General features: G+C 32.2%; 2 protein-coding genes across 2 annotated transcripts in view; one reads left to right on the top strand and one right to left on the bottom strand.

Moving 5' to 3' along the window:
- pasi2 (Protein) overlaps positions 1 to 4161 on the bottom strand; it is a 98514-nt gene extending 94353 nt beyond the window's left edge. The window contains exon 1 of the mRNA XM_069835144.1: positions 4082 to 4161. The gene's annotated coding sequence lies outside the window, so the exon portion shown is untranslated. The remainder of the gene's footprint in view (positions 1 to 4081) is intronic.
- Positions 1 to 23801, top strand: part of sff (sugar-free frosting) — an 87341-nt gene that overhangs the window by 9347 nt on the left and 54193 nt on the right. The window contains exons 2-6 of the mRNA XM_069835145.1: positions 758 to 852; positions 13155 to 13240; positions 19755 to 19895; positions 22092 to 22242; positions 22762 to 22977. Coding sequence (XP_069691246.1) covers positions 758 to 852; positions 13155 to 13240; positions 19755 to 19895; positions 22092 to 22242; positions 22762 to 22977 — 689 coding nt within the window. The remainder of the gene's footprint in view (positions 1 to 757; positions 853 to 13154; positions 13241 to 19754; positions 19896 to 22091; positions 22243 to 22761; positions 22978 to 23801) is intronic.

Genomic DNA, 23801 nt, shown 5'->3' with positions numbered 1-23801 from the left:
TTATGGCTCCCCTCCCCCACAAACATTTGTCTGACCCTTCCGCCTCCCTCGCAAATATTTTAGTGAATATTGAAATTCTTTAATTTAAATATAGTAAAGTGACATCAAAAACTTTTTCCTTGCATTTTTAGCTATGTCCTAATTGTACCTATGCAGTGTAAAATATTACCATGACAACTAAAACTTACGATTAAGCAAAGCCTGCGTGGTATAATCAAAAAACAAGGTACAATAAAAATGTAAGGAAAAAGTTTTTGATGTCACTGTACTAAGACAACAAGCTAAGGAAATTTTAATGCCCCAACAAAGAAAAAACTAATCAATCATAGTAATCTACTTCTGAAATCTTGTTGAAAACATAATTACTATTGCGGTAATATGTGATTTAACAGAATTATTCTTTCCTGTAAAAAATTTTTTGTGAATATTTTGTGTCTTCCTCTCGCTAAAAAAAACCTAAAACTTGGACTGGGCTCCACTGATGGATATAGGCCTAGTTAATAAAGTTTCTGATACCAAAAAATACATGAGCACCTATAGCTAACTGAATAACAGTCACATGCAAAACATCATTACGAAGAAATTACTGAATTTGACCAACGAAATAACTTATCAATGCAAGGGAAATTTATTTTCCTCTTAACAACGGTAACATTTCAAAATGCTTTTTCTCTTTTCATTAACTATATAGACATATGTTTTTTTCATTGAACCGAATATAGGTACCTACCTAACTAATATAATTTTCTGTTGACAGGGCTGGTAAAACTGGGAGTCCATTGTGTAATGGGCAGAAAAGTAGCCATAAAAATTATCAATAGGGAAAAATTGAGTGAATCTGTGTTAATGAAGGTGAGTACTAACTCTATATTAAGAATTATTATTTTGTTAATCATGTTCATACATATGTGATCACTAAGCCTATACATTTTATGTAATATAGATTTTGTCCTTTCTGAAACTTAGAATTTGTAAATGGGGCATTGCATGTTATTTTTAGCTAAATATGTTAGTATTTTCCTGTTTAAGTACTTGTAACATTTTGGAAGATGACAGAAAAATAGTTTTTCAAAAGTTAATGATTCACAAATTTCCTGTTTGAAATAATTATAAGCAAAATTCTCTCACCATTAAATGACAGTTATAATTGTTCATTTAAATAGAAATTATATAAAAACACTTACCGATACACGGTAGAAATTCTTACTGTCAGTGATCTATATTTAATAATGAAGAATGAAAGTTCACAAATACAATGTATAGTAATGATGATATGTATTTCAAAAAAAGAGGAAGGTATGGGGATGTTGAGCTAAAATAAACAGACATTTCTTCACTCAGAAAATAAATTATATATCGTCTTTTCCCCAAGGTAAAAATATACATTTTTTCATTATGTACTATTGTTCACTTAATTTTATTGCTTTTTATCTTTTTTTTTTCCATGTTATTCATCACAAAACAGCGGCATTTCTCTTTTTCTATTCAAATTAACTTGAACAATCTTAATCAAAATTAACTATTCTAGCAAGTGTGAAACATTCTTTTGGATTCCATCATTTTAAAAGAAGAATGATAATATATTTCACTTAAGGCCTAGCATATGATTGTAAGGATAACATGTATGAAGCAATTTCTTGCTGAAGAAACCTACTACATTTTTGTAATTTCATATTTTATCTTAAAGTGACTTCTATGTGATTCATAATGTTACTACAAAAATCCATTTTAAAGTTATGCAGCATTTAAAGTGTGCTCCCTGCCCTACTGTAATTGTATTTAATATAGATGCCGTAATATGAGCCATTCCAATTCACGACATTTCATTAACTTTCCAAAGATTTAACATACGGAAATAAATAGCTTTCTAAATTCATAAGATGAAAATAAATCTGAGAACGACTTTAAATTCATTAGTTTTATATGAAACAAAATTCTTTAAATAGGCTTTCTTGGAGCAACAATAACAAATAAACGACACTCTAGAGAAAATTAAATGCAAAATAAATATCGGAAATGCCTGCTATTATTAGATTGAGAAGCTTTTATCATTTAGTCTGCTTTAAAAAAAAACTTAAAGTTGGAATTAATAAAACAGTTATGCCACTGATTGTTCTGTATGGATATGAAACTTGGACTCTCACTTTGAGAGAGGAACAGAGGTTAAGGGGTTCGAGAATAAGGTGCTTAAGAAAATATTTGGGACTAAGAGGGATGAAGTTACAGGGGAATGGAGAAAGTTACATAACTCAGAACTGCACACATTGTATTTTTCACCTAACATAATTAGAAACATTAAATCCAGACATTTGAGATGGGTAGGGCATTAGCACATATGAGTGAATCCAGAAATGCGTATATAGGGTAGGTTAGTTGGGAGGCCTGAGAAAAAAAGCCCTTTTGAGGATGCCAAGACATAGATGGGAGGATAATATTAAAAATGGATTTGAGGGAGGTGGTATATGATGCTAGGGCAGGGATGCAGAACTGGCGAGAGAGGGGTGGAAAACATGGGGAAAGCGTTGGTTCCTCATCCACAGTCCACCAGCACTGAATGACATATTTGTGGCTCGTACCCATTCACATAAGACAGAAACTGAATACAAATCCCTTCCTCTACAAAGTCAATGACGCGGGGATGGAAGGAAGGGGTGAGTGATGTATCCGATGAGTGACGCAACACCACAATTGTCGCCCAGTTCTCCAAGCCTGTGCTAGGGACTGGATTAATCTTGTTCAGGATAGGGACTGATGGCAGGCTTATGTGAGGGCAACAATGAACCTCCGGGTTTCCTAGATGCCATTTGTAAGTAAGAAGTAAAATTCTATATTTAGTGGAAAACAATCTTGGCATGAACTTCTTAATTCATAGTAGCTTCTTACTAGTACAGTTCAGTTTTTTGACTATGCACAGAGAATATTTTCAATACTCTAGTAAATTTAGAACTAGTGACAAGACATAATTATAATTATTCTCATCTTTATCATGAACATTGTTGTCATCATCTTTACCATCCATCTCCAATGCTATTATAGCTATTGCTGCTACTACTACTATCAGGGTGCGAATTAACAGGGGGATAGGCGGATTCCCCGCCCCCCTGTTGGAAAGTTATCCCCCTCTCATAAATTCATATTAACATTCCTGCCAAGGCTAACGTCTATCCTCCCTTCACAAAATATAATTGTTTTAATACCAGTGTATGTACTTTATAAAGTACAAAGTAAGCAAAGAAAATAATATTTCCGTATTATCATCACTGGCAAGCTGACAACAATCAATAACTTAGGAATTACACATCATATCTTAAACCTGCTCACGGATATAATTATTATTATTATTATAATCAAGACTGATATAATTATTATTATTATAATCAAGATGCAAGACAAACAACTCAGTGTGACCAAGCGTTGAGCTGTATTGAATGAGGATAATAATAATTTTATGTGTTATTCTCTATCTAGGATTCTATCCCTCCCCCCCCCATCAGAAATCTTAATTCGCACCCTGGGTACACCTCATTCTCATTCATCCCATAATTTGGGATGCACAATAGGCCTCTATTGAGCCGAGTGCTGAAGAGTCGTCCCTAATCCTCCCCTAGCCATTGAATACTACTACTAGTATTACTGTTGTTATACAAACATTTGATATTACTATTACAAATGCGATTAAGTAAAAATATAAACAAACAAATAATAAATATTATAAGTAGTGAGCATCACTGAGTTTTAACATAATGAAGTCTGTTATCTCTTAATTAATAGCTTGAGTTAAAAGCTGAATGTAATTTTCTCCATATTTTTCAAGCTGTAATGTTCAGAGTTTTCTCTTTTTTTTCTCCTCCTCCTCTTGCTTCTTTTCATCCTCCCTCTCTTTTTCTCCACATACTAAGTCTATACTCTGGGATGTCCTTTATGATCTTATAACAGATCCATTAATGGCAATTAATTTGTCTCCTTGTCCAACCCATCCATAGAAATTGAAAAGCTAGCATAGGAGCAAATGTAAATTTACGTAAGTTAAGTTAAAATTCTTTAGGTTATTAGGAGTCAAAAAAGATCAATTTCCACTTACCTGCATCTAGCACCACCTAATTCAGACATCGGAGCAGAATATTTGAAGTTCCTTTTTCATTCCTCTATTATCTACACATGGGATCATCAGTAATGCCCACAATATACTGACATAACGTTACTAGAGTCCCACCAATTGTCTTTCTAATTTGAAAGATTGCAATTGCCATTAGTGGCAAAAGGCCAAATCCTAATAAGACTAAGAGAAGAAAAGAGAATTATATGGACTACCATATTTTCAAAGAGTAATTGTCACCACTATGTCACCACAACCACCACCACCATCTTCCTTCTTCTTCTTCTTCTTCTTCTTCTTCTTCTTCTTCTTCTTCTTCTTCTTCTTCTTCTTCTTCTTCTTCTCCTCCTCCTCCTCCTCCATCTTCTTCTACCACCACCCTCACCACCACTAATTTTTTCATCATCGTCGTCATTATTATTATTATTATTATTATTATTATTATTATTATTATTATTATTATTATTATTATTATTTAGTGATGATCTAACCATATCGAATTCATAAAATACCGCGCAATATTAAAAAAAAAATGGTCCTTTGGACTGCAATGAGTGGCACATTTTAGCAGATGGTCCCAAGCCCAACCAAAAATCCGAAAAATGTACATTGTTGAAAGTAATTATTTCTTTGAAATGGGCACACGAAAATAGAAACCATGCTGAAATGAGTTCTCATAGTGATTATTAGCCAAAGTAACACACTGTGCATGAATGTTAGATAAAGTGATCATTTCAGCCAACAAATGAATGCTGTAAGTCAAATGTTTCGGTCTATTTTTTTTCTGTTATGGTTAGTAGGTCAGATTTTATGGAGAGAATAATTGCATTTACTCCTTCTTGCATTTGTAGTATCCAGTTGTATTTATTAATTTATTTTGATAATGAGTATCATTTCTAGTTTCTGTAGAAATTCATCATATCCTTTCTGCACTGTTTATTCATCTCTGCATTGTTTAATTTTGCTAAGAGTTATTTCGAAGGTCCAAATTTATATATAGTAGTATGTGAGCTATGAAGTGTTGTATGTTATGTATCATAGATTATGTCTTTTTGATATACACAGAATTACATCTATTCAATCATTTCTCAGAGGTAACATTTCAGAGTTGTACATAACGAAAATGTGTAATGCAGATACGAAATGGAAACTGTGAACACCATGTACAGTTCATCATGTGAGTACATGATTGTAAAAGTTTCAATCGAGCACTGCACTCCTAGTAGAATTGGAAGGGGGCGAATTTTGGGTACCAAAACCGTGCTCATGTGGCTCTGTCACCACAGCAGACAGATGCCTTCCATATCTTCCTGAGTAATCGACTTCGAGCCTAACAAACACGATATCTCTGTCAATTCTTATATACCATCTATAAACTCTATACAAATTGAAAAAATAAATGAACCTGTACAAAATCTTTATTTCTTTCGAACTTCCTTGAGCCAAAACTATGCTGATCTCACTGCATGAACTCTGATGACGCAATTCTACTCCTGAAACCTCGCAGACCTCTCCATAGGTAGGTGTCCCACTGAATTTTTAAATTTGGTTACGCTTTTTGAAAATGTTATTAATTTCTAATATACTATACCCTAATTAATTGCATTCCATATAATTAAGCATATTTATTTGTTCTAATACTGGTTGTTTATTTTCTACTACAATTCTGTTTTGTATGGTTTATTTTCAGTGACAATTGTAGGAAATATATTTTAGTGGGCTCAACCCAAGGCTGTCTTGCATTTTCACCTACATACTCTGTAACTGTAATATAGTTTTGGGCATAACACTATGAATGAATGAATTAACTAATTAATTAACTTTAGTTTGAAGTTAGACGAAAATACTTTCATATTTTAATGAAGTTCCATTGATTTTCTTGTGTATAGAAATTTTAATAGGTGTATTGATATGTAAGGAAATACAGTAGATTTATTATGGATACGATGCTGCATTGTGATAAAGTAATTATTTGATAATTTACATTAAATAGCTTATATTACAGTAACTAATTACTAACTAACTGCTGAAAGAAATACTTTCAAATGATCATTATTTATTTATTTTTTATTGTCATCAACATTTATACCAGTTATGGTGTACCACCTCATTTCTGTATACAGATTCCACTATAACTTTCTATTATATTTTCCTATGAATGAAATCCTGACAGTCTGAAATAATCATATAACTTCCTCATTGTAAAAATGAAATATAAAAATATGTTCTGTTAATAGAAATTTCATATTTGAAAATAACTTAATTAGTATAAAAATAAAAATGTTTACCTATTTATAGCAGGTTAAGAAATCATTTGTTATTATTTTGTTTCTACATGTATGAAAAGCCTGCATCAGCAACCATCCCTACAGAGAAGTCAGAATTGTTTACTTTTAACATATCACATAATTTTTTTTCAACATATTGTGTCCACGACTATATGTTTTTCATGTGAGTTGATTTTGTTACAATATATCGGGAAGAGATCTTACTCAGCACAGAATGTTATTCTTAAAAATTAATACTATGGGTGTTGAGGAAGAGTTGCTCCTACTAAAACTAAAACCTGAGAGCGCTCCTGCACCATGTATCATTATGGTTGATAGTGTCACTATAGGAACTCATTTCAGCGTGGTTTCTGTTTTCGTGTGCCCATTTCAAGGAAATATTTACTTTCAACAATGTATATTTTTTAGATGTTTAGTTAGACTTGGGATCATCTACTAACTGCCATTGACTGTCATCCAAAAAGACCATTTCTTTTGGATACTGAGAGATATTTTATGAAATGTATAGTACTGTCGTCCTTCATATGTTTGTATATTATATTAAAGTATGACATAAAGATACAAAAAGATACTTCTGTGGAGAGTTTAACTGATATCAACACTTTCTGTGTTCTTTCCTATTTCTTTTCATCTATGATCACTCCTGTGTTTTTTTCTATTTCTTTTCATCTATGATCAGCTCTGTGCTCTTTCCTATTTCTCTTCATGTCTGATAAAATATGAAGTTCATATTACATGCAGAATATTCTCTTATTGTGTCAAAATATCAGGAACTTGTATAAGACCGAGATAGCAAAGGAGAATTGATGGTTATACTTAAGAGAACTGAAATTCTCCGGGAAAATCTGATAATATTAGAAATTTTCTTCAACATAAATTCTATTTACAAGGACTACAAATCGAAGTGAGTAACATGGATAGAAATATACATGTTGAGTATGTTTTGTCACTGCAAGAAAAAAATTTAGCTCTTAACTATTACTGTATATTGACAAAAGACTTATGAAATCATTAGAGATGTTCTAAGTGGTGGACAGTTTCCATTGCTGTTTTCATCGACATTTGTTATTAAACACAATTTTAATTAAATTAGTAAGAAATAATTATAATGCTCCTTAGATTCCTCAATGACTTTTCTATTATTTCTACCTACCTTTGAATCACTAATTTATAACATTTTATATTCTGTCATTTCTTATCATGTTTTGAAACTTTTGAATGACATTGTTAATGTATCTCCTAAAGAATACAAAGTAGAGTGATTATCATCTTACATTTTCCTTTTATTCAACGATTACCGGTATTATTTTTCCTTTCCTGAAAGAAAGATTACTTACCCTACTTACAAATGGTCTTTAAAGAACCCAGAGGTTCATTCCCACCCTCACATAAGCCCACCATTGGGCCCTATCCTGAGCAAGATTAATTCAGTCCCTAGCATCATATCCTACATTCCTCAAATACATCTTAATATTATCCTCCTACCTATGTCACGACTTTCCAAAAGGTCTTTTTACCCTCAGGTCTTTCAACTAACACTTTATATGCATTTCTGGATTCACTCATACGTGCTACATGCCCTTCCCATCTCAAACGTCTGGATTTAATGTTCCTAATTATGTTAGGTGAAGAATACAATACATACAGTTCTGCATTGTGTAAGAAAGAAAGATTACATTTCAAAAATGTAATGTTAAGACAATGCACAGTAATTGTTTCAAATGCTTAAGTCTTCAGAATTTTGTTAAAAGAAAAAAAAAAAATATATATATATATATATATATATATATATATATATATATATATATATATATATATATATATATATACACAGGGTGTTTTAAAAATGCACGGCGAAATTTCAGGGTTGGATTCCACACATGTAGACGATAAAAATGAAGAGTACATGAGCAAAAAGATTAATGTCCAAATGCTATTAAGAATGATGCCAGTATCTAATTCAAAAGATTGCTACAAACATTAGTGTTGTTCTTATCAAACCTGGTAAAAAGGAGAATTACCACAATGGATAGTCATTTTTTCCTTAATTTTTTATAGGAACAGCAATAAATTTTGCATTAATACACTGAATTATATCATTATCTCCTCTTAACAGCAATGTGACATTCGTCTTTTTTCTCCTGTACTCTTCAAATATTATATAAACATGGATCTGGAAATTGATCATTTTATTGAGCTATCAGACATTGAATTATGTTAGTGTTGCAAATTAATAGTACAAAATCAACTAAATTTATAGCTAGGCATAGGCTTGCTCCTCCATTGAAGGAGCTCAAGAAAATTTTGAAGGGGGGAATCCGAAAATGGACGTAACCTCTTAGGTACCACATATGGGAGGGAGGGGGATGCATTCGAGAAGCTGAATGCTGAGCTCCTTCAGTAGAGCAGCAAAACCTGGAGTGAGACAAGTGGCCAACAGGTTTTGGAACTCACATATTCAGTTTCTCTCAGCACTGAACTCCTTTTGCAGGATGCATTTTCGCGTACCTATTAATTTTCTCCTTTTGTTTCCCCTCTCTTTCAATTCAATTCAATTTAATCATCATTATTGTACGGTACTGTGGATAAGGTTCCACTAGCAGTCTGGTAAGAGATGTACTTCTTGCGTGATGGTACTCTTGCACATTTTAGTCTTAATGTCTGTTAACACCTGGATGAACGTTACCCTGAACATTGGGTAGTAGAGGTGGACCAATTGCTTGGGTTCCACACTCACCTGATCTAAACCAGCTGGAACTTTTTGTGTGGGAATATTTAATGTCATTGGTAGACTATACTCAACTGCTGTAACACAATGCAAGAATTGTGCAGGATTGTCAAATAATACGTAGCCCCTACAGCACCAGGCATTTTTTAACCTCAATGATACAACGAGCAGAAGCCTGCAGTATGACAGAGGGTGGGCATTTCGAACATCTTTTGTAACGTACTGAACATAGTGCATAATTTTAAAACTAAACTGAAGCTAGTAACATGCTAAGATAAAATACAAAATACTTTAATGTCTGATATCTCAGTAATTATCAATTTCCAAAACTATGTTTAAATAATATTTTTTGATCCTCAACATGTGTGGAATCCAACCATGAAATTTTGCCGTGTATTTTTGACACACTCTGTATAACATTTCACCAACCAAAGGGAATGTTCAAGGCATTCTTTTTTTGTGCACAAGACTCTCTATCAAAATATATCTCTGACATATTGAAATCTTTAGGTTTCAATTATTTTATTATTCAGAACATCTTTATCAGCACTTTAAAGGACTCACTGCAATTCTACAATTCATCATTTTTTAAATAATTTCGAATAAAACAATATATACATATTTATTATTGTCAAATTAATTTGTCTTTGTATTTTCCATGTTAATATTGTCTTCATAATTGTAAAAACTTTATTAACATTGTTCTGGATCCTTGTGGTCATTCTCGTTAGTGGGTGGATAATTTTTTAAATAAATTTTCCATCATATCGTCACCTGAATGCAAGAACTAGGTAACTTGATTTTTATATTTTGTGACATTGCCTATTTTCTTATTTATTGCACTAAGGAATATGTCTCGTTTTCTTTTACCTATTTGTTACATTGGAAAATAGATGTCACTGGTATCATTTGATCAGTTACCTACTTCTTGCATTACATTTTGTGCGATTTTTTCTATGCTATAAAAGAGATAACTAAAAAACGCAAATTTCAAGTTACCTAGTTCTTGCATTCAGGTGACGATATATTCTTCTTGACTGAATAATCGTTTGTGCTTATTATATTCACTTTTACCTTAATTTTCTCCTGGAAAGGAAAGAGAGGATGTAAACAGAAAGAACTATCGGAATATGTACGTGTAATATGTGTAGATATTGCTTCTTTATTTGAACATTTTATACAAATGTAAGACTTTTAGTCTATTAATTATTTTAATTGGTTGGTTTAGTGTGTTCATCTGTAAATCTTCACATTGTAACAAGTTCATTTTTGGTTAATGGTTAAATATTTTACATGCTGTGTGATGTTATAGTACCAACAATGCTTGTAAGGAACCTTCTAGACTTTCATGGTAACCGATATGTTGCAAATTTTTTAAAATTTTTTCACCGTCTTATACAATATGTTGGCACATTCAACATTTCGGAACAAAGTATCAGCTCCATCATTAGAACAGTTCTTGTTAATAGATTCAACAATATCAAGTTCTTCCACTTTTTTACACATTTTCAAATATATTAAATTCTTGTTCAAGGTTCTTTTATTTTTTAATTTCCTTTAGCTAAATTATCTTTCTACTGATCCATTTCCTCAAATCTCAACAGATAGATGATGATGTGATGATCTCCATGAAAGTGCATGCTGAAGTAAGATTTCAGTCTTGTAATAATCTCTTGTTATATTTATATAAGTTTTGTATTTTGCTAATTTGGTAAATACTTTACTTGGTTCTTTCTAGCTGTGAGAATTCATATCTATTTATGTTTGTTTTAGCATGCATTTCAATGTTTCTTTTGTGGTTTTTAGTTGTATTCTCAATATTGAGTTAATATCAAGGTTTTTAATTTTCTTTATTATATCTTTTAATTTTCACATACCACCTGTTTTACCAGTATACCACACTCATAATTTTTTTGGTTATTTAACGACGCTGTTTCAACTGTGGGGTTATTTAGCATTGATGGACTAGGTGATAGTAAGATAGTATTTGGCGAGATGAGGCCAAGGATTCGCCATAGATTATCTGACATTCGCCTTATAGTTGGGGAAAACCTCGGAAAAAACCCAACCAGGCAATCAGCCCAAGCAGGAATCGTACCCGTACCCAAGCGCAACTCCGCATCGGTAGGCAAGTGCCTTAGCTGACTGAGCCAGTGGCTCATTGTTTTCATTAGGGCCTACTTACATCTGTATAAATTGTTATTATATTCTTAGGTACCTACCAGTACCAATATTTGATGTATATTTTGAAGTGGGTATGAAGGTTTTCCATGTGTGTTGTATATTAAATGAACTGTGACAATATTGGATGGATTACGGCAGCAGTTCATACCTGGCCATTGATATAGATCCATTGTGCTACCTCCAAATTTTACGTGGGTGAGAAATGACCAAAAAATGTTGTCTATAGCCCTCTATTAGAGACAAGGTTCTTTTATGTGCTATAAGCTTCCAAAACATGATTTCCAGTTTTATTTCCTTTCTGAATGAGGCCATGTTAAGGATTTTTTATTGCCCTTAAAAGTCCATTGTTCTCATCCGTGTTGTCTACTAGACCATAGAGAACGACAATATTGCATAGAAATAAATAAATATTTATTAATAATCCTTTCGGTTTAATGGGTTTCATTGGTATTGTTTTTAAACTGTCTGTTTTTCTTAAGAATATAGTTGTGATACCAACTTCAAGGTGTTAAAACAAAAAGTGGTAAATTACTTAGTTGACTAGTTGACAAGTTTGAAGAATACTGATGTGAAGTCGAAACTAATTAACTCGGTACTTCACCACTTTTCATCCATGCCATTTCATGATGATAGTAGCTTCGTAGTAACAATGCCGTAACAAAATTATATTACGAAAAATAACTATAGACTTAAGTTAGAACTTTCATCCCACCTGATAAAAAAATATATATACCGTAATTATTATTATACAGATCTAGTCTGAAGATAGCTGATACGAAATCGAAACTATTCAACTAGGTAATTTACCACTTTTCATTATAACACCCGAAAGCTGTTATCATAACTAAATTCTTAAGTGATGCAAAGTGTTAAAAGTGTGTAATCAAGCTCTTTTTTTTATCACAGGAGATGATGATTTCGACTTCAGTCTATGCTTATTTTTCGGAATATAATTTTGTTATGGCATTGTTATTACGAAATACGATCATCATAAAACTGTATGGATTAGACATCCTGGCCTGTTCTGGTTTCACAAAGTTTTGTTTGATTTTAAAATAGTTCTCTCCAGCATTTTCTAAGTCTACCAACATTTCGTTTTCCAGTAGGTTTATAAAAATACGAAACATCGAATAAATATGTGATTCCTTAATTTTTACTATAGCAATGCTATGATTAACATGAGGCCAAAGTAATTTTGCTCCGCTTTGGTGAAGTCTACTTTGTACAAGTATCTTTTAATTGTGTGGTATAGTGGTGCTCATTAATTATTTTTGTATCACAAAATGAATTACTTAATTAATGTTACTTCTATGATTGATTGATTGATTGATTGACAAGAAAAAACAATTCCTAACAATGAATAATTAAAATAGTTTATGATATCTGCAATTATGCTATTCAGTAATATAACAATATGAGATAAAAAACGAGATGTAATGCAACATTAGTGTAATTTATCTGTACAGAGATTAGATGAATAGTAGAGAATGTAAACGAATCAGATACAGTATATATATAATTTTTTACAAAGATTTTATTGCAAGCAAAAATTACATACAATAACAAATATTTTACAATACTATTGTAATACTCGTATATGAATATTCTTAAAAATATATATATATATATATATATATATATATATATATATATATATATATATCGCATTCATATATATCAATAAGGTATCATTGGTGTATGATAACTAGCAAAGAGAGGAAGTGGGAGATACTTTTTTTGTTCCAGGAAGAAATTATTGCCTACTTTGGCTTGTTTATTAATGTCTATACCTTTCTCCATAAATCTTAATTTTGGTAACTTAATTATTTTGTTGTTAATTTCTTGTGTATTGTTGCAGGTTGAACGAGAGATAGCCATAATGAAACTCATTGACCACCCACACGTTCTGGGACTGTCTGATGTGTATGAGAACAAGAAATACCTGTAAGTAGGCCAGATGTTGGTGTTCATTCATGCCCTAGATAGCTGGTATATCAATTTCATATAATTTACTCTTAATGTATTTCAATATGGATTTGTTTGCTGCAGTAACTAAATTCTAAGGAAAGTAACAAATAACATAAATAAACAAGTAACACTGCAGTTTGACTCACTGCAGTAAAAGTTTTTACTGTGAAAAGTACACCATCTCACATTTTACAGCGAATGCTTTGTATTAAGAGTGAAATATATTTTACCTTTGTTATATTTTTATAAAAACATGTTCTTCCTCTTATTTGATGTTATTGTCGAAAGTGTATTATGCATATTAATGTTAAAATGATTAAAATAAGTTGGCATTAAAGTCTGACAGTTCTGACTATTCTGTAGACAGCAACGACACTCAAAGTAAATACTAGTTGACAAATACTGGCGTGCATTTGGTTTGAAAGTTGCAAAATATAGTGATAGCTTTCACAAATGTCCACAGACGCAAAATCCCCTTTCTCACATCAAAACTTGAAGAAACTTTTCACAGAAAACATCCCTCTTCCCGGAAAACAGAAGTGAAATGTGAAGTACATTATAGTCTTTAGAACAAATTATACAGATTATTGTTGAAAGCTTATTTAAACGTGAAAATTTGCGTCCTTGCTAACACTTCTACAAATTCATACAATTGAAGAATTCGAGGATTTAAATGCCGGACTTTTAATTCATTCATCCAGATATAGTATAATTAAAAAAAAAAAATCTGTAAATTTATGGTGTCTTGAACCATACTCTTCGACACATCGCACATTACATTATAAACAAGGACATCTAGTAGCTAATTCATAATATTCACAACAAAATCTAAAGGCAAAGAAAAATTGCTGTAATGTATTTTTTTGTTCCAATTCTAGTTTGGTAGCTATGAACAAATTAAATCGAATCGTGTACATAATGCTCAGAAAATGCGTAGGGAAACATTGTTAAGTAGACCTACCAGTAGATCATGAAAATGATGTATCAGGTAAAACTGTAGGCCTAAAAACAATACAATAAGATACATCTGTACATTTCAGGAAGATATGTTTTGAAACAAGTACAGTAGTATAATTTCAGCCAGATTTGCATAATATACATTACTGTTCGTTAACAGAAAACTACAATTCAAGTCATGAGGAGTTTGTGTGCACTCAAAGTTTGGTCTGTAGTGGCCTGTCAGCTCACTTGAGGTATGTGGTTATAAAGGGAAAAATTGAGGCAGTATCTGATGTAGTTCCTGGGTAGCTCAGTCATAGAGCATTGGCGCACTCAGTCAAAGGTCTCGGGTTCGATACTCGGCCCCAGAACAATTTTTCCCTTGAAATTATTAAAATCAGCTTCATAGGGAGCTATATCTGAAAGCCAGATTTGCAAGTACAGTAGTAGGTTTGATGACTATCATGTGTTATGAATGTAAAGATATATGGACTGTTATATGAAAGGTTCCAAAACATTCCTCCAACAGAAAAAATATATATATAGAAATTCAAGTGGAGGAAGAGATAGATAAAGGATGGGGCAGAGGAAGATGAAGGAGGCACACACGTATGTGCACACTTGGATAACACACGTGCAGAAATAGAGAACATATAAACACAAGCATAACTGTAGGGATTTGATCTTAAAAGCTCATGAATAAGTCACTCAGTTAGCCTGGTGGTAAGAGTACAATTGGTAATTGATGCATAGACAAAAAAACCTTAATAAGACACTTTTATTTAATACATATTTATTTTTAAGAAAATTGCAGATGCCTATAAATTAGCTATGTTGGAATCTATTCTTGACTGCTTACTGTTACTGTGTATGGGTTTTATTAAAATGTCACATTTCCTATTTTCTACCTCTACATGTACAATTTCACACACTACTTCATTTTAGAGACTTTATTTCTGGTGTATAGTTTTTTTTTTTTTTTTTTTTACAGTTGAAAGTCAAACGTGAAAGATGATGATAATTATGACGACAATAATTGTGAAATGACCATGTGTGCTGTTGTGTCTCTGTTAAGATTGGATTCTCTGCTGTAATTTTTCAATGTTCTATCGTGCTGATGAACAGTCAAGTACCCACCATTAGTAAAAAGAACTGAACAGTTCGAACCTGGAGATTCGCAAACTAGGTAAAGAATATCATCCCATTTTATGTCGCACAGATCAAAAGCCTTTGGCAAATCCAACGACTGCATAGGATAATACCAAATTCAGTCAAAGGATTTAAACCTTTGACAGTGATCTGCGAAAACACACACTTGTTTTAAGAGTTTAAAACTCTATGTTATTTTTGCATTTTCTCTGTATCGGCTTCAGTTCGCCTCTTCAGCTAGAGAAATTGTGATGACAAAAATCTGTCGATTACTACCCTAGGACAGAGTGGAGAAGGAAAGATGTCTAATGAAAAATTCCAAATTGTAGAAAATAATTAACATTAAGGAAAAGAAAGAAACTTGGACAAAAGCAAAATAAAATAATTCAGAACATCCATACTTAACGAATATACATTCATAAGAAAGTTCTAAGGTATATTGATACCGAAAGGCAGAAAAATATGTCGTGACAATACTTGTAATATTGTGCCATAAACTTATCTGCCTTCATGATTTAGCCTATTGAGGAGTAAATAATAGTAGACTTGCAGTAATGAGGAGGTGGTGGTGGTGATAGTGGTAGTTGCAGTGGCAGTGGTGGCGGTGGTGGTAGCAGTGATGGTGATGGTGGCAGTGATGGCTGTAGTGGTTGTGGGAGTGGTGGTGGTAGTGAAAGTGACGATGATGATGGCGATTATAGTGATAATGGTAATAGTGACTGATGAAGCTGATAATGGCATGGAGAGAACCTGAATGTTAGCAGTGTTTCAAGATTATAATGGTACACAAATTAGAAATATGTGAGATATGTTGTATTTTAAGAAATTAAGACTACAGCATATATCGAAGAAATGAAATACTAGTAGTCATAAGATATTTAGATACATTTGAAGCACTACATATTATATTGAAAATCTCGTATATTTTCTCTTTTTCTTCCGTGTTTTAATGTTTCTATTATATTTAATATTCATTATTTCTAGATGAATTGATTCAAATATAATAAATATGAACAATATGCATACAAAAGGATAGCTTTACAAAGAGAGACAGCATATCCAAAACCACTTTTTCGGATTCAGGGATACTCAGAATATATATTTCTGGGAAATCTAGAAATTGAAATTTCGTAATACCACAAATCACGGAATACTTAGCTACTCCTCATACGTCATAATGTGAAAGTAAAAATACTGTTATTCTGTACTGGAAAGAAAGCGTGCAAAAAGTATCTTTTAATTAGATATGAAAGACATTGGCTCCCAGCTGGAAGGAGATCAAAACTTTCCGTTCCTGCATTATTAAAAATAGTTACTAGATTTCCAGATATGACCAATTAAATTATTTGTGGAAATCTGCTAGTCTGACATTCCATAAATAAAATTCTATAAATAGAAGTATATGAAAGGCGGAATTCATCACTCTGATGATAGACGTGGATTGTGGCTATCAGGGATTTCAACATAATTCCATCTTTTTTAGAGACCAGAGAACACCACCAGTGGATTAGATAGCAGAATCAGCTCTATCTGAATGTAGGCCTAAGGTATATAAATATTGTTGTCATAATTTTTCTTATGACAATCAGCTGACTATCTCAGATATACTTTTATCTGTTACCAGTACCAATAGTGTGACATAAGGTACCCAGCTTTACTTCCACACAGTAGAATGTCATACTTTTTTAGATTTAGGCTTCTGGAAAATTCATCGTTCTCAGTCCGATTTGAACCTGTGATATTCGATTCCAAAGGAAAGCATGATAATTTTACTACAAGATCATAAAAAATGATGCATTGTTGTATTCGAAATTGTTGTGTAAAAGTTTCAGATCAAAGTGTAAAAATATTGAAACTGTAGTCATGCAGAGTAAAAATCTTTCTGATAAATATCCTTCATATGATGTTAACGTGGATTACTTCATGACCATGTTTGGGAATAATATAAGAGTTTTCTGTAATGAAGACATTTTTCGAGAAAAATAAACGAAAAAGTTGAGTAGAAATGTACCCTAAACTTCTAGGTAATGTAAACTCAACTCAACTTTGCTAGGGCAGCTACTGGATTTTATTAATCATGAGATGGTCTGTAAATGGAAACTGTTCACGTGAGACTTCTGTCACTGTTACTGTATTTTACTGGATTAGTCTGCCAATGTAATAATGATATACTGGTATGTATGTGTAGGGGTAAAAACCCCAACTTTATCAAATAGTGCTCAAAATAAATACAATTGTCTCTAACTCTTAACTTTACCTTGCTGAGGTCTGGGAAAATCGAAACAGTGTTAGATTGGTTAGAATCACCCTATGTTGTATAGTGATAGTGATAGTGATGTGATCTAAACCTAAGTTTTTTGTTGTTGTTGTTGATGATGATGATGATGATGATGATGATGATGATGATGATGATGATGATGATGATGATGATGATGATGATGATGACAAAGAGGGAAAAGTGGGTTGTCAAAAGTCTCAGATTTTAAGGCAATTCTGTGCTTACGAAAAGTTCCTAACTCCCTCTTAATTTGTTCTATATTTTTGAACGTACAGTTCAGTGGTTTAATAGTGATAAGCTGCATGTTGGTAGTAAATATGTGACAGCTTTCAAGGATATAAGCAACAAAGTATCAAATTTTGAAATATTAGAAAGTTTTTTAATATACCAATTTCAAATACATCTGTAGAGATAGTAGTATATTCACAAATTACAAATTATAATAAACATCCATAAGAAACAAGTACTTACTTCATTTAATTAATGTAGACTTATTGATTTCATTCAGTTTTTCTACTGTATCTTGCAAAGATTATTTTGTAATCATGTCCAATTAAATAGGCCTAAGTACTTGTTGGAGGAGATGTCTGGAAATGGTAAATGGTAAATAGAAATGTTAAATTTGTTCCTGCAAAAGAATTTATAAAATGAAAATTCGTTGCGATAGTTAATATTAATGAATTTATTTTTATTGTATGATTTAGTTATCACATGTTGAGAGATGTTTATATGTTCCTATTTGTTATTCTTAGCTGAGATATTATAAAACTCTAATGAAAAGTTCATGTAAATATACTATAGGTCTGATTTCTCACTGTTCCAAGTAACAACACTTTTTGTTCTCCAGTAACTAATTGCTTATTTTACAGGAAATGCTCAAAATGACCCCCATTAGCCTGAATGCAATCCTGGAAAACACCTTATCATAGAGATCCTCATTCATTCTGAGATACCATGTATTTGTTGATTCACTGGAAGTCTCATTCTACTCGTACATGGTAGCAGAATTTTTCAATACTATCATTGGTGTGGATTAAACATGACTTTCTGCTGAATTCATGTACTTGAAAAACTGTAGTCATTTTGCTCTAATTGCTTTGCATTATGCAAGTCTATATACGATGTACGTGCCTGCCATATCTCCGTTTGAGTAAGTTTTCATTGTCACAAAATTACAATTAATAAGAAGCTTCAGATGTAATGTCATTATCAAGAGAACTGTAAGAAATAACAAAAATAACTCATAGAATATTACGGAATCTAGTTCAAATAAATATCAGGAAGGCCCCTATGAGATATCAAGCACTGTTTCTTCTTGTTGTTGTTGTTGTTGTTGTTCTTCTTCTTTTCCTTCTTTCATTATAAGCATAAAGCCTGTTCAATTCTCTGCCATTCAGCTCAGGTTGTCGTGCCACAGTTTGCAAGCACTTAAATGAAGCCAGCTATGTTTATATTTTTTATGGGAAAAAATTGCTTAAATACGAAAAGTGCAGCAAGTGGAAAGAAAAGGCATACTGTACCTACTACCTACCTGTTTTTATATCAATTGCATTAAATGTTCTAAAGATAAAATCCATATCTGAAATATTTTCCATTTTTATGATAAAAAAGTTGAAAGAAAAAGGTATACAGTACCCAGTACCTGTTTTTATATCAAACACATTAAATGTTTTAAGATAAAATTCGTATCTGAAATAATTCCATTTTTTATGATAATTATGTGTCTATACAGAGAGCGAAAAACTCTACCACCATGTGGCATTTTTGCTGTCTACTGGAAGAGCATAGAATGAAAAGCATATGCTGTTTGTTGTACATTTATTTTGGTAGTGTATTGCTGATAAGAAATTAATATTGTACATAGTTCTGTTGGGAAAAAAATGCAGTTTATATATATATATATATATATATATAGAGAGAGAGAGAGAGAGAGAGAGAGAGAGAGAGTGCTATATATACAGTGATTTTCTTCTGAAAAACAAGTGGTGGAATTGTCTTAGACTACAGTTATTTTACACTGTAATAAATTTAGATGGGTATATGTAGGCTATATGTGTGGCCTTAGGCTGCACTGTAGTAAGTAGATTTAGATATATTTCTACCTTTCTTACATATTTTTTGTAGATATTTGGTGCTGGAACATGTGTCTGGAGGTGAACTCTTTGATTATTTAGTAAAAAAAGGTCGTCTTACTCCAAAGGAAGCACGACGATTTTTCCGTCAGATTATATCGGCTCTAGATTTTTGCCATAGTCACTCAATCTGGTAAGTATAATATCGAAAATAAATTCTAAAAATATAGTTACATGTAACAATTTACAACTAAATTACTTAAAGATGGTTTAAAAAATATGTGTAAATTTTGTTCGTAATATGGCATTTAAAAAAATTAATGTTCTGAAATATTTTATAAATTTTCATGAAAACTTGTTGCACAAAGTAGCATAGATATTTTATATAGATTTGTATTCTACCTAACAGTATCCAGGTAAATTGGTATTTTGATTTGATCTCTGCAAAAATTATCATTTACAAACTGTAGACTTTATCATTAAATGAATTAAGGCCACTAGCGTAGCTCAGTCGGCAGAGGTGCTTACCTTCTGATTTTGAACTGTGCTTGGGCTGGTTACCTAGTTGAGGTTTTTCCGAGGTTTTATCCAACTTTAAGGCGAATATCAGGTAATCTATAGCAAATCCTCGGTCTCATCTTGGCAAATACCATCTCGCTATCACCAATCCCATAGACACTAAATAACCCGACAGTTGATATAGCATTGTTAAATAACCAACTAAAATAATCATTAAATGAAATGAGAAAATTTGATTTTACATTAACTTTCACATTTGTTATTGGCATTTCCATGTGAAAGATAATAAATATAAATAAGACGTAAATAATATTTCTCATTAAACAAGTTAATGATTGAAAAATAATTAAACTACATTTTCAGCTTTCACAGTGATTGTTTTAAGAAGCAGATTTTTTGGAATTCTATCTTATGATTCAACTTAACATGTTCAGCATTTTGGGAATGCACATAGGTTCCATCTCCAAGGCAAATTAGTACAACCTGAAACGGCACCTACTCTGATGGCACAATTATTCCTAGCTACACTCATTTGTTTGGAGTAGCCAGCAGATGGTAGAATACTAAAAAATCTGCATCTGTAGTTACCATAAATTATGTTTTGCTAAATGATAATTGTAAAATCTATGTTTTTCTTCTACAGAAAAAGATACCCTCTCTTAAATATACACATATGTTTTCTTAATATCTACAAAATATGCTACTGAATATGTCCCACTTATCCTTTGTCCATATATTGACATTTAGTACCTATCTAAACAGTAGTTGTGTTAGTTGTGAATATTCCTATCAACTTTCTTGCGTAAGTTTTATTATTAATATATACAATTTTAGTAACTCAATATACATATGAAAAGTGTGATTCCAAAACGTGTTCAGTCCATTTTTTATGAAAGGACTGGGCTAGTTTTTTTTTATCCATTGGTCTACGAACTGAGTGAGTTTTCAAGTGACATGCACAATAACACAAACTTTTAGATAAGCATTGACGTTGTTTTGGAGAAAAGAAGCTTAAAATATGATAGAGATCTAAAAAAATCATACCGGTATACTACATGTGTAAATTATAAAAATGGCCAAATGGACTGAGCGAGTTTTGGGATCACACCCTTCATATGGTATTTTTTGTATATTTCTCGTATTATTTTTTTTTTTTCTTGAAAATTTCGTGACATAGGAAAATATTGATTTTTATCCACAGAAAAACTTTACTATGTACAATAAATCAGAACAAAAGGGAAAAGATGTCAATATATCAATATATGTATATAAATTTGCAAAATAAAAGATATATGCGTTTGTAAAATCATTCATTTATAAATATGTTAACTTATTTCAATAGGTATGCCAAATCAATAAAGAACATGTAAATTAATTTATTGCATATAATTTCACGGTATATTTATGACAATATTAATTTTAAAAAAAAGTTACTACATAATGCTCTGCTCAGTGACATTTTAGTTTCAATCCCTAGTGGAGGCAGGATTTTTCTCGTTACCAAAAATTCCAGAATGCCCCCAGGTTTCACTTAGCCTCCTACCAAACTGAGTACCGAGTCTTTCCTGGAGGTAAAAGGTGGTTGGAGAGTTGTATCGACCACACCTTCATTTTAGTGCCAAGATCACGAAAGCATGGAGCACTACCTCCATGCCCCTCAAATGCCTTCATAGCATGTAAAGAGGATAATTTTTACTTGCCTACAAAATCTTTACATGTACACTAGTTTCTAGACTAGACATGTTTTTCAATCAAAATAGATTTTGAAATAGATTCAAGTAAACGTATTTTATAATTTGCATTTGAAACAGAAATTAGGTTAGTCATGTCTTTACCGTAATTTTGAAAGTCATGTTTAATTACATTACAGTCACAGAGACCTGAAACCAGAGAACCTGCTGCTTGACGAAAAAAACAATATCAAGATCGCAGACTTTGGCATGGCCTCTCTGCAGCCAGCAGGCAGCATGCTGGAGACGAGTTGTGGTTCACCTCACTATGCCTGCCCTGAAGTGATCAGGGTACGTCCTACTAAACAAACACATGAAGAAAAAACACGTTAAGCCAAAGTATGACCAGAAAGTTCGAGAAAGGAAACTACAATGTGAAGAAGCACTACTTCTTGTATAATAAAAATTCAAGAAGGAATATTGTTACATTACTTAATACTGAAGTTATTTATTTATTCTGTACAGTTTTGATTTAAGGGCTTCAAATAATCTCATGTTAAGTGAAGTAAACATTGTTATACTATATTTCATTACACACTTTCCGCATGAATTCACTCGTAAATACTAAGTACCATTACCAACAAAATCTGTCCAGTAGTTAGAAGGATGGTCTGCACATATACAGACAAACATTGTGTCATAAACCTTTTTTCTGAAATAGAGATACGAAAAACGTGTATTTTTGTGCATATCCCAAAATAGATTTTTATAGTATGAGAACAAAATTCTCTAATCTTCTCATAATGAGAAAGTGAAAAGTGAGAAACTATAATATGGATTGCTTTTATGGTGTTATTGTCTTCGTTGCAGGGTGAGAAATATGATGGTCGTAAAGCTGACGTTTGGTCTTGTGGAGTTATTCTGTATGCGTTGCTGGTAGGAGCACTCCCATTTGATGATGATAACCTAAGGCAGTTGTTGGAAAAAGTGAAACGTGGTGTATTCCATATTCCACACTTTGTTCCACCTGACTGCCAGAACCTTCTCAGAGGGATGATAGAAGTCAACCCTGAGAAGCGACTCACTGTAAGTGAAAGAATATGTAACTGATGTCTTCTATATCCCTCCATGGTTGATCTAGAACACTGGTCCTTAATCTGAGATGCATGCATCCCTGACTTAACAGTGTCAGATATTATTATAGCCTTTTTAAAATACTGGTATATTTAGTTATAGACAGAAAACTGAAGTGTGTAACAAAACATTAAATTTTTAAAATTCAGTATCAGTTATAATTTTTTAAAAGGGTGCAAATAGCCATAGTAGCTGATGCGCCCTTTTTAAACGTCACTAACAATCTGTTTGCTTTTGCTCCAACACAATTTTGAAGTTACTTTTAACAGACTGAGATATGTCATAGGAACTTGACTTGCACTTACCCAAAAAACTATAATTATTACTTCATGAATCTTAATGATTCTTCCAAATTCCTGAATTAATACCTAAGTATTTTTATATTCATAGTGAAGCACAGAAAAATTTTCTGTCTTATTCTCTCAAATGCATCAAAGTTAAGACAAAATACGCACTTAAAAACAGCCAGACTAAGTAACAGTACACTTTTAAAATTCAAGGGATGTGGGCAGCAGGAAACTTTAAGAACTACTGGTCTAGACCAATGAGAATAACAAATACAAGTTCAATACTAGACAGACATCATTCTCACCACTTCATTTCATAAACATGGTTGATGACTTTCACAGTAAACAGGAAAGTATGTATTTGTTGTGCATGTGTGTAGAAACTCTGTTCACCAATTTCAATCTGAGCCACTATGGATGCCTCAGCACTGCCACATCTGAACAAATGTGTGTATCTGTAAGGACTGTGCAGTATTGAAATAATTATGG

This window comes from Periplaneta americana, chromosome 9 (assembly GCF_040183065.1).
Source record: "Periplaneta americana isolate PAMFEO1 chromosome 9, P.americana_PAMFEO1_priV1, whole genome shotgun sequence".
Classification (NCBI taxonomy): domain Eukaryota; kingdom Metazoa; phylum Arthropoda; class Insecta; order Blattodea; family Blattidae; genus Periplaneta; species Periplaneta americana.
The sequence above is the reverse complement of the archived record's forward strand: the minus strand, read 5'-3'. Positions and strand labels throughout refer to the sequence as shown.